This window comes from Polypterus senegalus, chromosome 7 (genome assembly GCF_016835505.1).
Source record: "Polypterus senegalus isolate Bchr_013 chromosome 7, ASM1683550v1, whole genome shotgun sequence".
Taxonomy (NCBI): domain Eukaryota; kingdom Metazoa; phylum Chordata; class Cladistia; order Polypteriformes; family Polypteridae; genus Polypterus; species Polypterus senegalus.
The window spans coordinates 76,559,274-76,582,788 of NC_053160.1; the positions used below are offsets into that span (position 1 = coordinate 76,559,274).

At 39.8% G+C, this 23,515-nt stretch overlaps 1 protein-coding gene across 1 annotated transcript in view; it reads left to right on the plus strand.

Moving 5' to 3' along the window:
• Positions 1-23,515, plus strand: part of LOC120532664 (solute carrier organic anion transporter family member 4C1-like) — a 98,226-nt gene that overhangs the window by 36,704 nt on the left and 38,007 nt on the right. The window contains exons 6-8 of the mRNA XM_039758915.1: positions 6,866-6,981; positions 15,299-15,443; positions 23,172-23,367. Of these exons, the coding sequence (XP_039614849.1) occupies positions 6,866-6,981; positions 15,299-15,443; positions 23,172-23,367 (457 nt within the window). The remainder of the gene's footprint in view (positions 1-6,865; positions 6,982-15,298; positions 15,444-23,171; positions 23,368-23,515) is intronic.

Below are 23,515 nucleotides of genomic sequence, written 5' to 3' on the forward strand. Positions count from 1 at the left end.
CCCTGCTCACTTTGCTCACCAACCCCCCGGCCTACCTTACGTGCCAGCCACTTCGTGTCTCTGCTGCTTGCGTATGTGGATTTCACTTTCACCAAACAACAAATCTTTTAATCCTCACGGATATGCTTCTTCATTGGGAAAAAATGCTTCTTTTCCCGGATGGCAACACAAATTAGATGATCTACAAGTCTCTGACTTAAAGTTTAAATCTGAACAATATACTCGATCTCTTTTCGCTGTTCCGTTATTTCACTGAGTAATAATTTCCGTTTGTTTGCACTAATGCAGTCTTTACTGTCATTTTTTGAGACTTTCAAATTTTAGTACTTTCATTATCACTAACCTTCTCTGCATGTGCATCGCATCAATGTTTTTAAACTTCTTTACGATGTTCTACTTTGTCATCTATCCATCCATCCATCCATCCATCCTCTTCTGCTTATCCGAGGTCGGGTCGCGGGGGCAGCAGCTTAAGCAGAGAGGCCCAGACTTCCCTCTCCCCAGCCACTTCTTCCAGCTCTTCCGGGAGAATCCCAAGGCGTTCCCAGGCCAGCCGGGAGACATAGTCCCTCCAGCATGCCCGAGCCACCTCATCTGACTCCTCTCGATGCGGAGGAGCAGCGGCTCTACTCTGAGCCCCTCCCGGATGACTGAGCTTCTCACCCTATCTTTAAGGGAAAGCCCAGACACCCTGCGGAGGAACCTCATTTCAGCCGCTTGTATTCGATCTCGTTCTTTCGGTCACTACCCATAGCTCATGACCATAGGTGAGGGTAGGAGCGTAGATCGACTGGTAAATTGAGAGCTTTGCCTTACGGCTCAGCTCCTTTTTCACCACGACAGACCGATGCAGAGCCCGCATCACTGCAGACGCCGCACCGATCCGCCTGTCGATCTCACGCTCCATTCTTCCCTCACTCGTGAACAAGACCCCGAGATACTTGAACTCCTCCACTTGGGGCAGGATCTCTCCCCCAACCCTGAGAGGGCACTCCACCCTTTTCCAGCTGAGGACCATGCTCTCGGATTTGGAGGTGCTGATTCTCATCCCAGCCGCTTCACACTCAGCTGCGAACCGATCCAGAGAGAGCTGAAGTTCACGGCCTGATGAAGCAAACAGGACAACATCATCTGCAAAAGCAGTGACCCAATCCTGAGTCCACCAAACCGACCCCTTCAACACCCTGGTTGCGCTAGAAATTCTGTCCATAAAAGTTATGAACAGAATCGGTGACAAAGGGCAGCCCTGGCGGAGTCCAACTCTCACTGGAAACGGGCTCGACTTACTGCCGCAATGCGGACCAAGCTCTGACACCGTTGTACAGAGACCGAACAGCTCTTATCAGGGGTCCGTACCCCATACTCCCGAGCACCCCCCACAGGATTCCCCGAGGGACACGGTCGAATGCCTTTTCCAAGTCCACAAAACACATGTAGACCGGTCGGGCAAACTCCCATGCACCCTCCAGGACTCTGCTAAGGGTGAAGAGCTGGTCCACTGTTCCGTTACCAGGACGAAAAGCCACACAGTACCTCCTGAATCCGAGGTTGACTATCCGACGGACCCTCCTCTCCAGAACCCCGAATAGACTTTTCCAGGGAGGCTGAGGAGTGTGATCCCTCTATAGTTGGAACACACCCTCCGTCCCCTTTTAAAGAGGGGACCACCACCCCGGTCTGCCAATCCAGAGGCACTGTCCCGATGTCCATGCGATGTTGCAGAGACGTGTCAACCAAGACAGTCCTACAACATCCAGAGCCTTAAGGAACTCGGCGATCTCATCCACCCCGGGCCCTGCCACCAAGGAGTTTTTGACCACCTCGGTGACTTCAGTCCCAGAGATGGGAGAGCCCACCTCAGAGTCCCCAGGCTCTGCTTCCTCATTGGAAGGCATGTTAGTGGGATTGAGGAGGTCTTCAAGTACTCCTCCCACCGACCCACAACGCCCGAAGTCGAGGTCAGCAGCGCACCATCCCCACCATATACGGTGTTGACACTGCACTGCTTCCCTCCTGAGACGCCGGACGGTGGACCAGAATCTCCTCGGCCGTCCAAAGTCGCTCTCCATGGCTCTCCAAACTCCTCCCATGCCCGAAGTTTTGCCTCAGCAACAACCGGCCGCGTTCGCTTGGCCTGCCGGTACCTATCAGCTGCCTCCAGAGACCCACAGGACAAAAAGTCCTATAGGACTCCTTCTTCAGCTTGACGGCATCCCTCACCGCCGTGTCCACCAACGGGTTCGGGATTGCCGCCACGACAGGCACCACCACCTTGCGGCCACAGCTCCGTCAGCCGCCTCAACAATAGAGGCACGGAACATGGCCCATTCGACTCAATGTCCCCACCTCCCTCGGGACGGGTTGAAGTTCTGCCGGAGGTGGGAGTTGAAGCTACTTCTGACAGGGGACTCTGCCAGCCGCTCCCAGCAGACCCTCACAACACGCTTGGGCCTACCAGGTCTGACCGCATCTTCCCCACCATCGGCCAACTCACCACCAGGTGGTGATCAGTTGACAGCTCCGCCCCTCTCTTCACCCGAAAGTGTCCAAGACATATGGCCGCAAGTCCACGACACCACCACAAAGTCGATCATCGACCTGAGGCCTAGGGTGTCCTGGTGCCAAGTGCACATATGAACACCCTTATGCTTGAACATGGTGTTCGTTATGGACAATCCATGACGAGCACAGAAGTCCAATAACAAAACACCGCCGGGTTCAGATCGGGGCCATTCCTCCCAATCACGCCCTTCCAGGTCTCACTGTCATTGCCCACGTGAGCATTGAAGTCTCCCAGCAAAACGAGGGAATCCCCAGAAGGTATGCCCTCTAGCAACCCTCCAGAGACTCCAAAAGGGTGGATACTCCAAACTGCTGTTGGCATATGCACAAACAACAGTCAGGACCCTTCCCCACCCGGCGGAGGGAGGCCACCCTCTCGCCCACCGGGTAAACCCCAACGCACAGGCTCCAAGTCGGGGGGCAATAAGTATGCCCACACCTGCTCGGCGCCTCTCACCGTGGGCAACTCCAGAGTGGTAGAGAGTCCAGCCCCTCTCAAGAAGATTGGTTCCAGAGTCCAAGCTGTGCGCCGAGGTGAGTCCGACTATATCTAGCCGAACCTCTCACCTCGCGCACTAGCTCAGGCTCCTTCCCTTCAGAGAGGTGACATTCCACGCCCCAAGAGCCAGTTTCTGTAGCCGAGGATCAGACCGCCAAGGTCCCCCTCGCCACCACCCAACTCACACTGCACCCAACCTCCTTGGCCCCTCCCATAGGTGGTGAGCCCATGGGGAGGAGGACCCACGTTACCTCTTTGGGCTGTGCCCGGCCGAGCCCCATGGGTGCAGGCCCGCCACCAGGCGCCGCCATCGAGCCCCACCTCCAGGCCTGGCTCCAGAGGGGGGCCCCAGTGACCAGCGTCCAGGCAAGGGAAAACGTTGTCCAAAGTTTTTGCTCTTCATCGGAGGTTTGTTGAACCGCTCTTTGTCTCATCCCTCACCTAGGACCAGTTTGCCTTGGTGGTTCTACCAGGCATAAAGCCCCGGACAACATAGCTTATAGGATCATTGGGACACGCAAACCCCTCCATCGCGATAAGGTGACGGTTCAAGGAGGAACTTTGTCATCTACTCTTTGTCTTTTATTTCCGGCCGGGGCTTGGTTAAATCTCTTGGCACAAAGTCTCATCTCGCGAGACTTGAAAGTATCTCTCTGAAAAAGTCACGTCTTATCCCAGGATTTTTTTATGTAATAAAAAACATGATGTCATTTTTATCTCAACTTTGATGCTTACCTTTCTGGTTAATTGACACTTCTGGCATTGCCTGGTGTTTGTGAATGTGCTCTGCATTTGACCGCTAACTCCAAGGTTTAGTATCACATGAGAAATGAAAATACTACTAGCTTGATTCTTCATGTATTTTTTACAGTCCTATAATAATGAGTCATTTGGTCCCTAAAGTGATCTTTGACAATCTGGAGTATCATTTACATGTCTCTCATGCATTCCTGCCGGCCACCAAGTGAACACCTTTCATTAAAAATCATCAATTAATGTGCTTTTACCTAAAACACCAAGGTTACAATTAAAAAGGCACAAAGTGTCTCCAATTTCTGATATGCTTTGAAGAACCATAATAAATAAGTTTATAGATTTATATTAATTTATTGCTGTACCATAGAATGTGCCATGAATGATTGTATTACAATGTGGATCAATCATACAAACATAGTGAACATAAAGACCATTTGCCATTCTTATTTGTTTTTGATTTTATGAGACGGTGGCGCTGACCAGAAAGCAGGAGACAGAGCTGGAGGTAGCAGAGTTAAAGATAAGATTTGCACTGGGTGTGACGAGGATGAACAGGATTAAAAATGAGTACATTAGAGGGTCAGCTTAAGTTGGACGGTTGAGAGACAGTCAGAGAGGCGAGATTGCATTGATTTGGACATGCGCAGAGGAGAGATGCTGGGTATATTGGGAGATGGATGCTAAGGATAGAGCTGCCAGGTTTATGGATGTGGTGAGAGAGGACATGCAGGTGATGGGTATAACAGAAGAAGATGGAGCGGACAGAACAATATGGAAAAAGATGATCCTCTGTGTTAACCCCTAATGGGAGCAGTCAAAAGAAGAAAAATATTTTTTTTTGATTTTATACCTAAAGAGTTTAATATATCTTATATTCCAGATATTATTTGATACTGAAAACCTCCCACAAAGTGTTTTACAAGGCAATAAAGATATAATAATATTCATCATGTGGCTATGGACCATATAATTGATACTATACTGCAAAATTCATGAGCAGAAAAAAGTTACTGATGGCAACAGTGAAAAACATGTTATTGTCGGCCTCTGGCTTTCCAAGCTGAACATCATGACATTACATGCTTTGGCATCACAATGCACATGCTCACTAATGTCAACTAAGTAAATTAGCACATTAGTCACCATATTTTTATCATAAAAACCAACACTGACACTTTAGGATAGTGCTTCTTAAGCTTTCTTTCCTCGTGACCTAATTTTGCCAATTGAGTGTCTTTGAGGCCTGTAATCATCCAGTAACAATGGCCGATCATTGTGCTGGTCTCCCAAACACTGTTCATTAACTCCCACTAATTATCATATGAGGGGGTGTTCCCCTTCAAGATTTGCCAACGAATGGTGTCCAGGGGGTTTGCTTTGGCCATACAAGCAGTGCAAAATCGCAAAGCTTTCCGCAAACTGGAGTAATTCCTCTAATTTCATGGCTGCAGCAATGCACATCTTTCTTTTTAAATAATATCTAAAACTGTTCCTTCAAAGGTTCAAAGACATGCAGGTTAGGTGGTGTGTGTGTGTGCGTTTTCACCTTGCAATGGGCTGTTCCTGGACCATTCATGTCTTCCACCCAATGCTTGCTGGGATAGGCTTAAGGTTCCCCGCTACTCCATAGTACAGTACATTTTTTGGATTTTGGGAGATGGATTGATGGATGTTCCTTCTACATTTCATATCTGAAATGGACTCTTCCATACTTAACTGTATTTCATCTTCTCTTGTTTCAGTCGATGTCCCTGTTTCCAAAGGGCATTTTTCTTTTATTCTAATTTAAGGTACTTTCTAAACTCATCACAGCTTGTTCTACTACTGCATCTTACTTTTAACTGCATTTAACAGAAGTTTTATTTTAATTTTGTTTATGACTTTGATCACAGATACTAGTAGTATATATTAATAAAGACTGGTGCTAATTGGCAGTATAAAGAGACTATAATTTCTGTAGAAATAATGAAAAACATTTATAATGTCAATAGTGTCATTAATTAGAGAATGCAGTGAAATTCTTACTTACATGTGCTAATCAACATGCAACACGTAATGATTACTGAGAATAATTATCTCACTTCAAAACATCTGTCTTTTCTAGCTGAATATTTTAAGAACACAGTTTATATTCTACAAATAATGCTGTCCTTAATGCATTATATCCTTAAAAATAAAAGTAATGCACTGTACTGCTTTAGAAAAGTAATGCATTTAACATGAAATGAATAGATGGCAGTTAATTTATGACAGTTAATGAAGCAATGTTTCCTACCATGAGAAGAGGAAGAGGTTTGCTTACTTTGGCTCAAGGTTTAAAAGATTTAAACAGGAAGATGAAGGATTAACAGGATTTTCTTTGTCTCCTACTAAATAAACCCTGAAGACACTTTGCAGATCTTTATCAATATTTAACTGAAACAGGAAAAACTAAATTCTCATGGACACATAACATTAGAAGTGTGTCATTCTTTTACTTTATCTTTGTTAACTTGGTTTATTTTGCTGCACAATACTATACACATCAATACCTTTCACATTATTCCTTTTTATCATTAACATTTTATTAAAAAAAGTATTATCTATCTATCTATCTATCTATCTATCTATCTATCTATCTATCTATCTATCTATCTATCTATCTATCTATCTATCTATCTATCTATCTATCTTGAAATAATGATATGTTTACTTATGTAAATAATGTGCAGTACTATTAAGAATGCATTTGGCATTTCATTTGATTTTTGGGATCAGTGGCATCTTTACCGGGGAAAAATGTTGCCTAGTGAGACATTGCTCAAATAATCAGCATTGAATATGGAAAAAATCATATAGTAAGGCATCTTACAGAAAGGACCTTCTATACTTTCTCATTGATACTGTATCACCAATAAGCTGTTTAATTGTTTGGGTACATATCTTCAGCTGATCCTAACTATTTTATGCAGGGTTTCTACTCTGTATTCCACTGGTTGTGTTTATAGGATTGATTACAAACTATTTTATGCTGTCTAATTTATTATATTCCTTCAATTCTTGCATCAGGAACTGCTGTGATCCAGAAACAAAAGGTATCCCAAGCCCACCAGGATGGAAGTGAAATATTAGTCAAGGAGAAAAACCTTGGAAAAAATTTTAAAGACTTCCCGTTGGCTTTAAAGGTAAATCACATTTATACTGATTGGTTATTTCTATTATATGTGTGTCATGTCTCTCAAGTACTATCTCACAATTAAATGAATTTAAAACTCAGAAAGTTCCAATGAAGCAGTTTTAACTGATTGTCACATATGCACATTGAGATATACTGTATGTCTTGGTTTACATATCTATATTTGGATATTTATTGGTTCATATAAATACATACATGTAGCATATATTTTTGTACCAGAATCACATACTTGTCAGGAATAATAATAATAATAATAATAATAATAATAATAATAATAATAATGATAATAATACTGTAATAATAATAATAATAATACATTTTATTTATATTGCACTTTATATTTTAGCAATCTCAAAGTGCTACAGAGTAGGAATAAAACAAATAGTAAAACAAGAAAATCTATTTATACTTTAACAAAATATCTTTCTAAAAAGATGAGTTTTTAGATACCGTTTAAAAACATCAGTTGACTGTGGGGCTGTGTGTACAGAGCGGAGGGTGCGTGAGGAGGTATGAGGGGTAAGGAGTTCCGGTAAGTAAAGCGGGGCATGTCCATAGATGCACTGATGGGTGAGGAGAACGACCTTGAACTCAATTCTGAGTGAAACAGGGAGACAGTGAAGGGTTTTCAGGATTGGGGTGATATGGTCATGCTTTCACACCCTCATCAGAATCCTGAATATACTGTAGTCTCTGAATACTCTTGCCAGGAATCCCAATGAGGAGCGCATCACAGTAATCCTGCCTGGATGAGACAAAGGCCTTAACGAGCTTCTCTGCATCTGCCAGGGTGAGAGTTGGGCGGAGTTTAGCGATGTTCTTGAGGTGGTAGAAAGAAGACTTACAGAGGTGTTTGATGTGGGTGTCAAAGGTGAGTTGAGGGTCCATTTTAACACCCAAATTGGTGATAGATGTGGAAATGGGAATGTTTTGGCCAGCGAAAGTGATACTGGTGATGGTAGAAGAGCGGAGATGGTGTGATGTGCCAACTAAGATGGCTTCTGTTTTGGATCTGTTTAGCTGAAGGAAATTGAGCCTCATCCATGCCTCTATTTCCTCCAGGCAGGTAGTCAATGTAGATATTGGCGGGGGAGCAGTAGAGGAGGTGGGGGTAGTCCTGAGGTAAAGCTGAGTGTCATCAGCATAGCAGTGGAAAGACAGACCATGTCTGCTAATGACATTTCCAAGAGGGAGCATGTAGATGGTGAAAAGGATGGGGCCTAGCACAGAGCCCTGTGGGACACCACAGATGACATTGTGGGTATGAGATTTTGCGGTGCCCAGGGCAACATGCTCAGTTCTGCCGGACAGGTAAGATGTGAACCAATTGTGAACATTTCCTGATAGTCCAATGGTGTATTTCAGGCGGTGAGGGAGGATGTTGTGGTCTATTGTTTTAAAAGCAGCTGTCAGGTCAAGGAGGATGAGTAAAGAAGGGGAACCAGTATCTGCTGTCATCAGATAATCATTGGTGACAGTGACCAGGGCTGTTTCGGTGCTATGGCCAGGGCGGAAACCAGACTGAAACTTTTCGAACAGATTATTCAGTTTATGGTGATCATGAAGTTGTGTTGCAACTGTTTTTGCAAAACCTTAGAGAGAAATGAAAGATTGGAGATGGGCCTATAATTGGAGAGAACTTCAGGATCCAGGGTGGGTTTTTTCAGTAGAGGTCTGATGACAGCAGTTTTTAGTGAAGAAGGAATATGGCCAGCCAGGAGGGACTGGTTTATGATCCTGGTGATAAGTGGAGAGATGGCAGAGATGTTGGCCCTCAGCAAAGCTGAGGGGAAAGGGTCCAGGGAACTGGTAGACAGTTTCATTTTCCTGATGATGCCCTCCACCTCTTCCTGTGTGGCAACAGAGAAGGAGCAAAGGGGCTGGACAGGCTCAGACAGTAGATTGACAGTTGGGGGTTGCAGGATATCCGTGGTGGAGAGGTGTAAGCGGATGTTATCAACTTTTTGTTTGAAGAAATTGATGTGCATATTGCATCTCTCATCGGTGGCCTCAGAGTGGGCAGGTGAAGGAAGTTTGAGAAGGTGATTTATAGTTGAAAAAAGTTTTTTGGGGTTCCCGGAGCTGTTGCTGATGATAGTGGAATAGAACCTGGACCATGCAACCTTCAGAGCTTCTGCATATGCCCTCTTGTGTTCCCTGTAAGCCTGTTTGTGGACAGTCAGCCCAGAGGCCTTGAGCCGCCGCTCAAGGACACGCCGAGCCGCCTTCATTTTTTGCAGTTCGCAGGTGTACCAAGGTGCTGAGCACGAGAATGAGACGGACCTGGATGTTAAGGGGATGTGGAAATCCAGGAGACTGCTCAGGGACTGGTTGTAAAAGTCCACAAGGTCAGCAACAGAGAGGGAGCTGGTAGGGTCAGAGGAGAGAAGTTTAAGGTCCAGGGCCAAGGCATCCATGTTGATGTTCTTCAGATTTCTGAAATGGATCTGTCGTTTTAGTTTGGTATGGGGGGAAAGAAGGCAGCTCTGTTGACACTACTTTGTGGTCTGAAATTCCAAGATCATATACACATAGGTTACTGATTAAGGCAGAGTTTGAAATGACCAGGTCAAGTGTGTGACCCCTGGAATGAGTGGGGACATCAACATGTTGTTTTAGATTGAGAGAATCTAGTAACTCAAGGAAATCAGCAGGGAGATAACCTGTGGGATTGTCAACATGAATATTTATATCTCCTAGGATTCTGATGTTGGCAGAGGTAGCACAAAGTGTTGTAAGAAGATCAGTCATTTCCAGGATGAAGGCAGAGTTGGGTTTTGGAGGTCGGCAGATAAGGAGAACAGTCATGGGAAAAGGAGGCTTACATTTAAATGCAAGGCACTCGCAGGAAGATGTTGCAGGAATATCTATTTAGAAAGTTGTACTGATGAGAGACAAAGCACTCTTATTTTTTTCCATATTTAATAAGTTGTACAGATCCCTTTCTCCTTGACCCATTCCATCCTACCCTGCCCTGCCCTTGGCTTGTTCTGTTTCATGTCACTCTATTCCATTCCATTATAAAATGCTTTTTAGAATATGAATTATAATTATGACTTATAAGAGGATAAAATTGATGTTTATAATCTTTTGGGTGATACACAATCTTAAATTTTAGCCTGCCATTCTAATTTTGAGACTGAGCAATGATAATGAATATGGAGCTATTTTAAAGGAATCTCTTTATTGGAATAATAAGCAGCAAATGAACCTGATAAACTTAAAATAGAAACTGGTGCCACATACTTAAAAAAATAATCTTGAAATATAAATACAACCCACAAGTAAGGCTCTTTTATTGGCATCCTCAATATGATAATTGAATCAAAATGAAATTTCTATTGATGGCTTTTTGTTTTTGAAAAATAACCATAAAACAATACAAATAAAAGCATGGTTTTGTGTTCACAATAAACACAGGAAAACTATTCAGACACATAGATGAAATTAGCATAATTCCTGAGCCACTGTATAAAATCATAAAATCCCTAATCATCTGATGGATTAATTTTTATCCGATAAATCCATTCTTACTGTAACATAAACGCTGTCTGTGCGACAGTGCCAGGTTTTGTTATTGTTATTCCTTATGTTTTACATTAATAGGCGTGTTGTTTGTTTGGACAGGGAACATAATAATAAACAGTTATATCTCATTAATCTTTTTAGCCTGATCTTTTTTGGCCAAACAATGAAGGTGAACCTGTCATTCCCATCTCCTCTCCCATTTTCTACACTGCTAGTCAAGTCCCTAGAGCCTCGGAGTCATTTTGGCTGTATTTAACAGCAATTTTTCAGACGGAAGTGAGAGACATATACAAAATGGCTAAGCTTATACATTGCATGAGAGATGAAAGGCAGAACCCTTTCAACATTTTTATACTTGAGACTGACTACCCTATAGATGTTGATTTGATGGCTTCTAATTTCTCAACACTCTAAAGTGTAATCGCCCCATGAATTCTCAAGAAAAAAAATATATTAAATAAACCTTATATTGTCGTGGAAAAAACTTTCCTCCGTTTTCAAAGAAGGCAGTCATGTAACTCAGATGAGAATTCAGATCATTATTTGCACAGAGTTATGCACAAACGTCTCAGTCCAGGGAGTGAGCAATCAATTAAACAATTCATCTGCTTTCCCATCAGTTTACCTCCGCCTTCTGGAGGGGTGTTCATTACTCATTTACCTCATTCTAACTTTGGGTAATTCCATTGGTAGCTTCTGTATGACAAGGCAGAGACCTTATATGCGTAGCTTTAATTTCCATTTAGTTAACCCTTGAGTTACAGTCAATCCTTTTCCTTGTGTTTAATTCATTCCGTTATGGCTTCATATATGTATACTTCTAATAAATTGTAAAAGATGATTATATACAGTATTAACTAAAAATTATGGTTGAATGTTAATTAGTACACCATGTCTCAGTACAACTTAGATAATCAAAAGAAACATAGCAAAAGAATTTTATTACATAAATTATTTTTCTTTATCCCATATTAATAAAAGCATAGATTATGAATTAAATACTATCTAAATGCCCAATGATGGCATTAATCAAGTGGTCAACAAATGGAGTCTCCACCAATCGAGTTATAAATTGCATCAACCCATTATTATCATAGGGATAAATAATAACCTACTCATAAATAAAAGATAAATATGGGATATTGGAAATCAGAAACCATTACCACACTCATTATATATAATTTGGTTCATCATATAACCAATCCCAGTGTGCCTTGTCATTACATTAATCAAAACCAACGAACATTACAACCCACATATCCCAGAATTATATTCATGCCCCCGGGTAAAAATATTCTGAAACACCCATCAGCACTCAAATAGTCTGGGAAGTGTTGCTTCCATCCAATACACACAGGCTGGAATAAGCCATATGTAGTATCTGGAGCATAGCCATATAATAAAACATCTCAACCTGATTATCAGGATTCAGAATTGTTGCTGTATTACTTAAAAATGTTCCAGTTGCACTTACTGTATTAGGAGCCCAGAATGCATATGTTAATATTAGAGAGAGGATGTGGCAGAATACTGTTATATTTGGACCAGGCGTAAAACCTCCAAAACATTTCCATATAACATGAGTCACTTGTTTAAGGATCTTCTGATCCCTGTATGCGTCAAAACCAGGTTTGAATTGTAGATTAGAGTCCTACACACATAATGAAATAATGTGTCAGTAATTATATCAAAAAGAACACAAAATTGGATACAGTATATCACAAATTGGGAGATAAAACAAGTATATATTTTACAGTGCCTACAAAGACACAGTATATGTTGGCCATGAATTTTCTTCTAGCAGCACCACCAACAAGCAAATGATTTGGTTGCTGACTCATAGAGACTGGACACATTTTGAAAATTCAGAGTTTTTCACGATGGATGAATTAGAGACCAGCTCTCTGAACATTGTATTAATTCTCAAGTCTGAGAAAGACTGCTCATGACCTAAGATGATACAACGCTCAATATGCCACTGGGATATCATTTTAAATTAAATCTACCACTGAATTCATTAATAAAGGTGCACATCCATTAATGTAACTGACAATTTCTGCAATGCAGACCGTAGTATTTTTAATCATTGACAAGCACCACATCCTCACTACAGCACTGTTGAAATTTTGTCACTGCTATGTATTATAAGAGAGCGCAAATTAAACCATTTCACTAAAATCTTCCACTCACTTTCATAACTGCCACAGCCTTCATCTTCCATGTGTTCAACCTCAAACATTCATTAACTGAACATCTCATCTCCCAACTTTTAAAACTGTATCATGGAGCTAAATAATGGGCTACTGCTTGACTCTGAGGCTGTTGAATCTCTGCTTAATGGGACTACTGCCTCTTACTGATACAGTCTATTGTTTGTGCTTTTCTGTGTAGTTATGGTGGTTCTAAAACTGAGATAGTGGACTCACTCTGTAGTTGTATGCTTATGATTCAGAATTCCTACATGATTAAAACTTGGCTATAGTATTCTTTACATGCCTGAGTTTCACCCTACGGCTACAATCGATTAGAGCTCACACTTGTGTTATCAGTCACAAGACTCTTTCTGCATCTCTGACTTCAAGCATCTTTGATTCTTTAGTGCACCCTTTTCTACAGCCTACAAGGAGGAAGTCTCTGCTGAACTACATAACTTATTAGAGGTTAGGCATCATTGAGCCTCCTACACATCACCTTTAGATTCCAACTTGAGATTGCTAGATAGAAGATGGATGACATCTTTCTGTGCAAAGACCTCAGGACTCTGAGTAAGACTAACCCTACAACTGACCCTAATACTGAGGATCCCACCACCTAACTCTAAATTTCAGTTTCATCTGGACCTTTGACAGTATTACAACGTATTCACAGCTAGCAGTGAACTTGTGACTTTCAGATTATATAGAAACTTTCAGTTACCTGAGAGCATTAGAAGAACCCCTCCACCCATCTCTGTAGATGGGATAGCTTCTGACCTGCAAGCAGCATGCATACAAGTGTGCAGTGTCAGGCTGAGATCTCTCTTGGCTCCCTTGCTCCTTTGTACACACCAAAACATGAAGAAAACACCATATGTTTTAGCTCAGGTGTTTCCTCTGTAGTGTCACCAGCTACCCTTCAGTTATACAATGGTGCAATAATATAGTGCTAATATACGAGGGACATTCAAAAAGCTCCCAGAATTGTGATACAGTGGGAGAGCGAGAGATCAGATTACACACACATAGTTGTGGAGGGGAGCGCAGACCGTCTGTAGACCAGTTACAACAGGTCTGGATTGGTTTTGGTGTGTAGTATTGTGTAGCACATTGTTCGAACTGAGACATTGTGCTGAATGACTATGCCCACGTCTAACTCAAATGATAGTTAAAACAATACTACACTCCGAAACCAATCCAGACCTGCTGTAACTGGTGTACATACGTGCTACGCTCCCCTCAACACCAATGTGTGTGTAATCTGATCTCTCCCTCTCCCGCTATATCACAATTCCGGGAGCTTTTTGACTGCCCTTCGTAGTGCACATCTATAGGTGAAGACAGTGCAGAATTATCATAAGCCAACACGGGTTTATAGTTAAGAAGACTAGAGCTACCTAGATAGTTTAAATCAGCATCACGATTAATATTATTCTTTACACAGGGAGATTTGCTAGTTAGAGCACTGATGCTATGCAAGGTTGTTTTATAAGATATAAGCTGGCAAGATTTCATGAAACAATTAATGACAGGGATATTTATTAAATTAGGGGCATGAATAACTTGTCGTGTACCATTTTTAATGCATTTATTACCAGTTACATGTGGTTAATATAAAACAAATTTTTAGACAATTCAACTACAGTATTAGTAGTATTACTATTACTATTAAGATTAATTTTCAGTAGTATTAATTACTGTAGCTTTATTGTCTGAGAGAACCTGGGTGGCTTGCCTGTTCGGATGCAGCCCATCTCTTCTGAAAAACTACTATCGCTCTCTTAACAAATCCAAATTCTCGATGATGGCAAGACTGTACTCAGTGCAAAAAGTCTTCAACAAGGTGCTGTGGGGAAAAAAAGGTCTAAAAGCCTCATCCAATTGTCAGAGCATCAGAAGTGGACCAGAGATGATGACCCACGCAGCTGACTCCTGGGTCCCCCAGCGATCCGAAGTCTTCTTTTAGCACATCTAACCAGCATTTTTTTCCATGTTGGAAGACCACAGCACTGACATCTTTATACTTCGCAAGGACAGACAGAGCTTTTTTGACAATGTCCTGAACATGCGGCCCAGGAAAGCAGGACACAATTGGAGTTGATGTCGTGGCTCAATAACTGTCTGTGTTGAGCTTGCATGTCTCTGTGGATTTTGATTGATGTTATCAATGTACAGTATTTATGTCATCAGAGTAGAAAAATGTTATGTGGACTCTGGGAGAACATACAACCTTTACACACAGAATGATCTGGCTATAAACAGAAACTTGCCTTTGGTAGGTTTAAACACATTACCACAGTTCTACTTATCTTCTAACATATTATGTTAACAATTAAGCAAGGTTTCACTTTCTGGCTCAAGGTTCAAACTTAGGCCTATTTTGGTTGTCAGATTCCATGTTATGTCCACAAGTGCAGAAACTGTAGTTTTTGTGAAAAGCACTGGAATAATTTTACAAAATTGACTTCTTTTTATGTTAACATGCAAGTAACAATTTCACATTAGTATGTGAAAATACAACCATTATCGTATTACATTTATGTTTGGCATACTTTACATAATGCTTACACTTTTTTCTTTCAGCTCCTGTTAAAGAACAAGGTGTTCATGTGCTTAACTGGTGCTTCCTGTTTTGACGGGCTACTTATCACTTCACTTGCAACATTTATACCAAAATACATTGAAAATCAGTACGGAAGAACATCCAACGAGGCTGCGCTCCTAGGAGGTACAGTAACTGTGAACAAATCTTGGTTCAGGCAAAAATAAAATAATTCTTAAAAGCATTAAACCTTCAAATGCAATAATCTGCTAAGCAACTATCATAAAATTCAGTGACATTTAACAGACTACACTATTGAGTTTAAAGGGCCGGTGTGATGACTTTCGATTAAAAAATGATTTTACAGCCGTTTTACGTTTTCAATTACCACCATACAGGTTTTGTCTGTTTCTTTGCAAGGTCAATGTTCATAAAACAAACACCTACTTACTTTGCATTTAAATGGAAAACATTTTAAGTGTTCCCTGACCCCAAAAATGAACTCCAGTGTTTTAAAAGTAACACCAAAACAGAAGAAAATTGACAATATTTGTTTAATAATAACATTTGTCATAAGACATTTGCCTTGTTTAATTAGTGTTTAAAAAGGCTGTCTACCTAGACTTTATCTCTTTAGGTTTCACATTTAAAGGAATGGGCTTTCCATCTTTCTTGGGCTTTTATAATTGTTTCAGGATCTTTTTGGAGCTGTGATTCCATGAAAAGGTTCATACACCAACTCAACAGAAATTGATGGTCATAAACATTCTTAACATTTGATTGCTTTGAGCAGACATCTGACTAAACTAAGCTAAAGCATAAAATGCTTTCAAGTTCACCCGTCATAATGGGAGGATATGTTTTTCCAAACAGTCTTAGGAGTGCTCCTTACCCTTCCCATCTCAGTGGTTTCAAGAGAATGTAACTTCTCAAAGCTAAAACTGATTAAAAGAAAAAACTAGCACCTCAGTACAGTGTCACTGGATAGGCTTAATGGAATGACTATAGTCAGTCAGTTAGTCATTTTGCAACTCGCTGTATCCAAACATAGGGTCAAGGGTGTCTGTTGGAGCCAATCCCAGCCAACACAGGGTGCAAAGCAGGAAACAAACCCCGGGCAGGTTGCTAACCCACCGCAGGACAAATATGACAAATATCTATCCAAATATTTATGGACCTAACTGTATATTGATGTTTATTGTATGTTTTATTGGAAATCACTTTGGCTATAGCATTACTGATTTTGTTTCAAATATGCTCTATAAATCATTTTTGCAGATGACATCACATTAATAGGCCAATTTCATACAATGTTGAGTCCATATACAGACCAGAGGCAGAACATCAAACAGTGTGGTGCAGCCATAACAATTTGGACCTTAATATTCAGACAACTCAGGACATGATTATAGATTTCAGGATACAGCTACCTGCTCACATATCAGTTGTTCTTAAAGTGCTCTGCTCTTTTAACAGTCGCTTACGTTTTTGGCCATTGTGGTGCCACAAAACTTTAAGTGGGATAAAAAAAATAGAGAATGTTCTTTTTTTGTCACCGAAGGAAATTCAATCTCCTCCAAGCAATATTGGTCCTGTTCTACACAGCCATCACAAAGTCCATTTTGACCTTATCTGTAACTGACTGGTTTGGTGCTCTCTCTGCCCAGTATAAGGTCATTCCATAGCACATCGTCAGACCCTGTGAAAAGATCACATGGTGGTAACTTGCCATCCATTCCAGCCCTATATGAGTCCAGGGTAAGAAAGTGTGTCACAAAGTTCATTACTGATTCAATTTACCCTCAGCACCACCTATCTAAAGAGTTCCTTCCAGCAAACTCCTTTGTGCGGTGAAGGCTAAAACAACACATCACTTACAGTTTTTTTCCATGTGCAGCTATACCATATGGCCAGGTGCAGGAATGACAGGCTGCTGGAAGAATATTGGGGGCGCCAGCTGGGTTGTCCCATTGAAATTTCAAACAAAATAAACAAAAAGGATGATCCTTTGGGGTCTTTGCCCTTGTGTGTGACTACATAAAGTAACTGAAATTAGCTTTGGCCTCTAGCCATAGGTCAGAGTCAGTCTGTCTGGGAGTTCTGTCCAGAAGGCCAAAATGATGTCTCCTTCTGGGAAGGAGGGGATTTTATGGACAGTGAACAGAAAGGGGTGGGGTCAACTGCCCCCACGGAGCGGAGAGAAAAAGAGATGACAATGTTAGTGATAGCGCCCCTCTCATCCTGGTGGGTTATTGCACACCTCAGCAGACCCCGTACGGAGATCTTCCGACATGTATGCATCACAAATGACTAAGCAGGTTTGAATTTGACTCAGGATCTATGTATACCTGCACATATTGAACCATTTTAGCATATTCTGTTTTATCTTTTATATTTTGTGTTGTCCTTGTATGTTGTGTCATTGCAACCAAGACAAATTCCTAGTACATATCAGTGTACCTGGACAATAAAGTGAATTCAGATTCTAATTCAGATTATTTCTCTACAGCCACAATATGAGAAAACAGATAAACTTTTAATGCGACTTTATTCGAAAACTGAATCTGCAGAATTATATTTAACTAGGTGTGCTAACTGTTTAAGACAGGTTAAAATCTAAGGTACCAATGTAGACCCCAGCATTTATGTTTGCAAACATCATCCAATATGTGTCTCTGTTATATGCCATTTATTATGGTATTATTAAAAGCAATGTAAGTGTAGTGCCATCTTTTGGAATGAGAAAGACGTAGCAACCAGACAAACACACAGAAAGACACACATCCTTTTATTAAGGTGGGTATGGAACTGTTGCTCCTGTCTCTGAGTGAAAAAGGCTGGAATTATACACATACCGTACGTGTGATCATAATTACCAACAACAGCTGTCTAATAATTAATAGATGCACTTCGGAGGGAAATTTCAAAAAGCAGAACTTTGAAAGACAGAGCCAGTCAAGGCTCCTGCCTTTCCCTGGCAACTTTGACACACAACCAGATGGCTAGGAGTTCATCGCTTGTGCACTGTTAGTGTTCTAATAATCCACCATGATAAAATTACCATCAGTTGGATAGTGTTGTCTGTTGTGTCGCCAGTGGGTAATTTCTGATGGCAAAGTTAGGCTCAGATATGTATGCCTCATTGGTGAATGAAACAAAGATGTCTGCATAAAGAACAGCATTATCAGGATATGCGCATGATGTTTCATAGAATGACACATAGACTGTTGCATAATAAATGAGATGTAAATGTTACCAGGAGCTCACATCAACACCTGAAGAGAAATGTACAAGCTTGTGCAGCTCTCATAGTGATGTAATAGGTGTAGTAATTACACTTAAATGATACTTTCTTTACAGTTTAGAAAATGTAAATTAATTATGGTGCATTATAATAATGTATTTACTAATATAATGAATTAGATTTATGTGATGTATCTTTAAGAAGAAGCTATTTTTTTGCAATTATTATTACCTCAAATGAAACTATATTTAGAATATAATATATTCATAATATTGTACTGTATATCAGTATTCAATTTCTGGAGATGCTTTTGTTTGTGTACAGTATGCATGATTTGTTTATAGCACAATCATGTTACACTTGTACCCTGGGGTATTATGAAACTGGAAGCGAAAATATGTAGAATGAATGTGAATGTAAAATGTTAGCGTCTCTGACTGCACTAGTTAATTTTGCACATGAATCCATAAATGGTAGCGGATGTTCCTGTATATCTTACATGTCTTTTTTGATTTCCATAACAGAAGTGGAATTTTCCCAAAAGTCTAATTACTTATATACTCCATGAGGAGCTGTCACTTTGATCATAATAATAAAGAGGATGGGTGTTGTTCGTAGTGACCTTGAAGAAAAGCTTTCTTTACTTCAAATTATTACTTGGGAGGAAAACATATGCATTGCATAACAGCTGGCTATATAATCTGGTGAAAAGGTTTCTGTAAAAGCCGTGCCTTCTCAGTGAAATTTGCATTTTTATCTCATTTGGCATCTGTGAACTCTTGTTTTAAGTTATATAAAGACTTGAGGTCAGGCTGACAGGTGACTTGCACTTACCTAGTTATAATGAGTGTCAGTGTGGCTGCAGTGGGCTCATTGTCAAGAGGAAGAGAAACCAAATACTGCACTGGTGTTAAGCTGTAGATGGATCACTACTTGACACAGTAACTGTAAAAATATTTGGTAAGTCCTAATTGGTTAATTTAATATACATTTCTATACATTTTCATGCCATTTAATTAATTGTGGATCACACTGTAAAACAGATACTTTCCTGAAAACCCGGAAATTGAAAGTGCATGCTTACCTGGAAAATGCTTTCCAAGAGCTTCCATTGTTAATTGTGTGAGAGACAGATCTTGTTAAAAATCAGATCAGTATGAAACTACTGAAAAGGATCACTGAGCATCAAATGTGTCTAGTTGGAATCCACTATGGCTTTGTATATACAGACTGATTTAAGGTAAAGATGGGAAATCAGTCATACATGTTTTTAACACTTGAGACAGCTGGACCTGAAAGTACTATACATCCTCCAGACTGAATAAAGTAAACTCTTTCATACAGAAGTAAGCTGTGCATATTTTCTTATGATGGAAAAGTGTAAAAAATACTAAACTATAAGTATAGCAGATTTTTAATAATAGTATAAATAGACTATGTATTTTCTTCTTTTTATTTGTTTAACACTATATCAGTTAGTAATATACCCAATACTGTCCCATAATGAGCATGTAAATAATTATTGTACAGATAAGTATAAAACTTTGGGTGAGTTTCCTGAAAGCATTGTAATTCTAAGACTATCCTAAACCCAATCTAAAGACCCATCATTAATTTATGAGGGTTTTCCAAAGCCCATCGCAACTAAAGTAGCTCTTTAAATCCTTTATAATCCCCTCTATGTGCTCCCGGCCCACTCATTAGTCACTAAGTGCTTCTTGAATTGACTAAATCTTGTGCAAGCTTCACTGACAAACAATGGTAACTAGACAGAGTTCATGGCAATTACTATAACACAATAACAATAATAATTCATTTTATTTATATAACACTTGTCTTAATTTGCAAATAACCTGAGTAATGTTCAAAAGGATATAAGAGGAATAAAAGCACAGAAAGGCAAACTAATATCAGAAATTATACAACAAATAAAGTTTAATTAATTCAACCACAAATTTTCAGGTCATAAACAATGAACAGTTCTGTGAAAATTTATAATTTTAAGATTTATATGTGAATAGTTGATATAATTCCATGATGAAATGCAATAATGCATCTGTAGGATTATATTACAGTGATCCCTCCTCAATTGCGGGGGTTGCGTTCCAGAACCCTCCGCGAATGGTGAAAATCTGTAAAGTAAAAACCATACGTTTTTATTGTTGTTTTTATATTGTCACGCTTGGGTCACAGATTTGCACAGAAACACAGGAGGTTGTGGAGACGGGGACTTTAAAACACTGTAAACAAACATTTGTCTCTTTTTCAAAAGTTTAAACTGTGCCCCGTGACAAGACAGAGATGACAGTTCCATCTCACAATTAAAAGAATGCAAACATATCTTCCTCTTCAAAGGAGTGCACGTCAGGAGCAGAGAATGTCAGAGAGAGAGAGAGAGAGAGACAGAGAGAGAGAAAAGCAAACAATCAAAAATCAATAGGGCTGTTCGGGGTTTTAAGTATGCGAAGCACCACGTGGCAAAGCAGCCGCAAGTAAGGGAGCAATGTGAAGGTAGTCGTTCAGCATTTTTTTAGAGGAGCGTCCGTATCCTCTAGGCCAGTGTGCGAACATCCCCTCTGCTCACACCCCCTCCGTCAGGAGCAGAGAATGTCAGAGAGAGAGAAAGAAAAGCAAACAATCAAAAATCGATAGGTGCTGTTTGGGCTTTTAAGTATGCAAAGCACTGTGCGGGAAGCATATTGTATATCATTGAGGATTCTTATTTAATACATAATACGTGCTCTGATTGGGTAGCTTCTCAGCCATCCGCCAATAGTGTCCCTTGTATGAAGTCAACTGGGCAAACCAACTGAGGAAGCATGTAACATAAATTAAAAGACCCATTGTCTGCAGTAATCCGTGAACCAGCGAAAAATCTGTGATATATATTTAGATATACTTACATATAAAATTCGCGATGGAGTGAAGCCGCGAAAGTCGAAGTGCGATATAGCGAGGGATCACTGTATATACAGTAGATAAATTGTAAATAGGTGACCAATTTGTGTTTATTTATACACTTTAAACATAAATGGTTAGAAAATATTGGTGTCAAGTTTACTTTTAACAGTTTTATTTTGTTCTGCTGGTTAACAAAAAATGATACAATATTATTGCCAACTGATTCTTTTTTAATTAGGTGACTTCAGAGAGGGAGTTAACAAAATAGTCTTAAAGGATCTTAAAGTAGCTAATTAAGAGGAGTTATAAGAATCAATTAAAAAGTAGCTTGTACGTTATGTACATCATAAAGTTGCTAGGTAATCTTCAAGATTGATCATTTTTGGGAAACTCACCCTGTTCTCTAAGTTGTATATGTAGTACAAATATAGTACAGAAAGTAAATTATCTCTGTTGTTAAATTTTATAAATACTAATGACACTGCGTCATAGGCAGCACTACTACTTTAATTGTAAACTATTTACTGTATTTACATAAACACATACAGTATTTTAATTAGCATTAGAATCTTGGAGGTTTCTTTACCCATATTCAAGACAATACACTTTGCCATATCACGATCAACATGACTGATCATAATTCATAAACTGATTACTTTTAACTAATAACAACTAGATTCCATCTGAACTATTGATACAATTATTTTTGAGCATGCCCTGTTGATCCTACAACTTCACCTATAACAAAGAGACATAGTAAGGCAATTTAAGCAATAGTTAAGAAGCTGAAAGTCTAAATAAAAAACTTTATTTATGCACAGTTTTCTTTGTGTACATTGTACACATATCTCTTGACTCTGATCATCCAAAATATACTTTAGTCAAGACTTCAACTGCGTATGATCACTATCAGTATAGACCTGATTTTCCAACACATCTCTTACACTACATTGCTTGCATGTCCCTTTACATGAATTATATCCCAATCCTCTACCCATTATACAAAGATAAAAGGAGGTCCTATTTTACCAAAATTTATACAAACCCAAAATTTCTTAATAAGGAACCAATAAAAATTTCCTTTTAATTTGTTTGATGTTTATTAGCGCTGTCACTTAGTAAAAATGCTGAGGCTCTGCTAATCCTTATGATGCTTCAGTACAGTATGTTTGAGCGTGCATGCCATATTACACTCTGTGATTCCTTGTATTGTAGATGTTAGATTTGATTTGCAAGTTAGAAAATGACTGACAGATTGGATTTGAACCATACAAAGCATTATACATCTGATTGATTTGTAATCCCCTAATCTATAATGTGTAAAACTAATACAAATTATTGAAAAAAAGATTTTACTGGAATTTTTTTCAGCTTGGATCATAAGTTTCCCATCTAAGACTTAGCAATCCTACATTACCAGCACCTCGCTGCTGGAGAATGAGAGTGGGAGAATGAATGGATGGATCACAGTATGACTCAAACTGTGGAGTTGCTATATAGGCCTCTATCCCACTGTAATGAGTGTAGTTTGTAGTGTGTTTGGTTAAACTAAAAAAGCTGTTGAAGCTTTACATTTTTAGAGCTTGTTATCTGCTTAATTAAGTTACTGGATATCCTAAGGCATTGTTAACAAATTCCTGATTATTTTACAAATGATTTCTCCCATCCGCTTGGAAAGAATGCTTTGTCAGCAGTCCTCTGTTTCTTGGAAAGCAATACCCAAGGAAATCAGAATCCTCAAATTCTTTTCTTCTTTATTGTTCTGCCAGGTCTTGTGCTGATCCCTGGAGCTGTGGTTGGGCAAATCGCTGGAGGATTGCTCTGTTCCAAACTGAAACTGAAGTGCCGTAGTATGATCAAGATGGCTGTGATAATGTCCACAGTATCTTTACTGTTGTGCAGTATTTTTTTCTTTACCAAGTGTGAAAACAGTCTATTTGCTGGTGTTTCAGTTAATTATAATGGGTAAGTATTCCAATAGTTGGTACAATACTAATTGTTTTCAAACAATATATGACTGAGTCAATATATTTTAACATTATATGGTTCATGAACTATGCAGTATAGAGTATATACATTGAGATCTGTGGTGCTTAAAACACTTACAGTATAA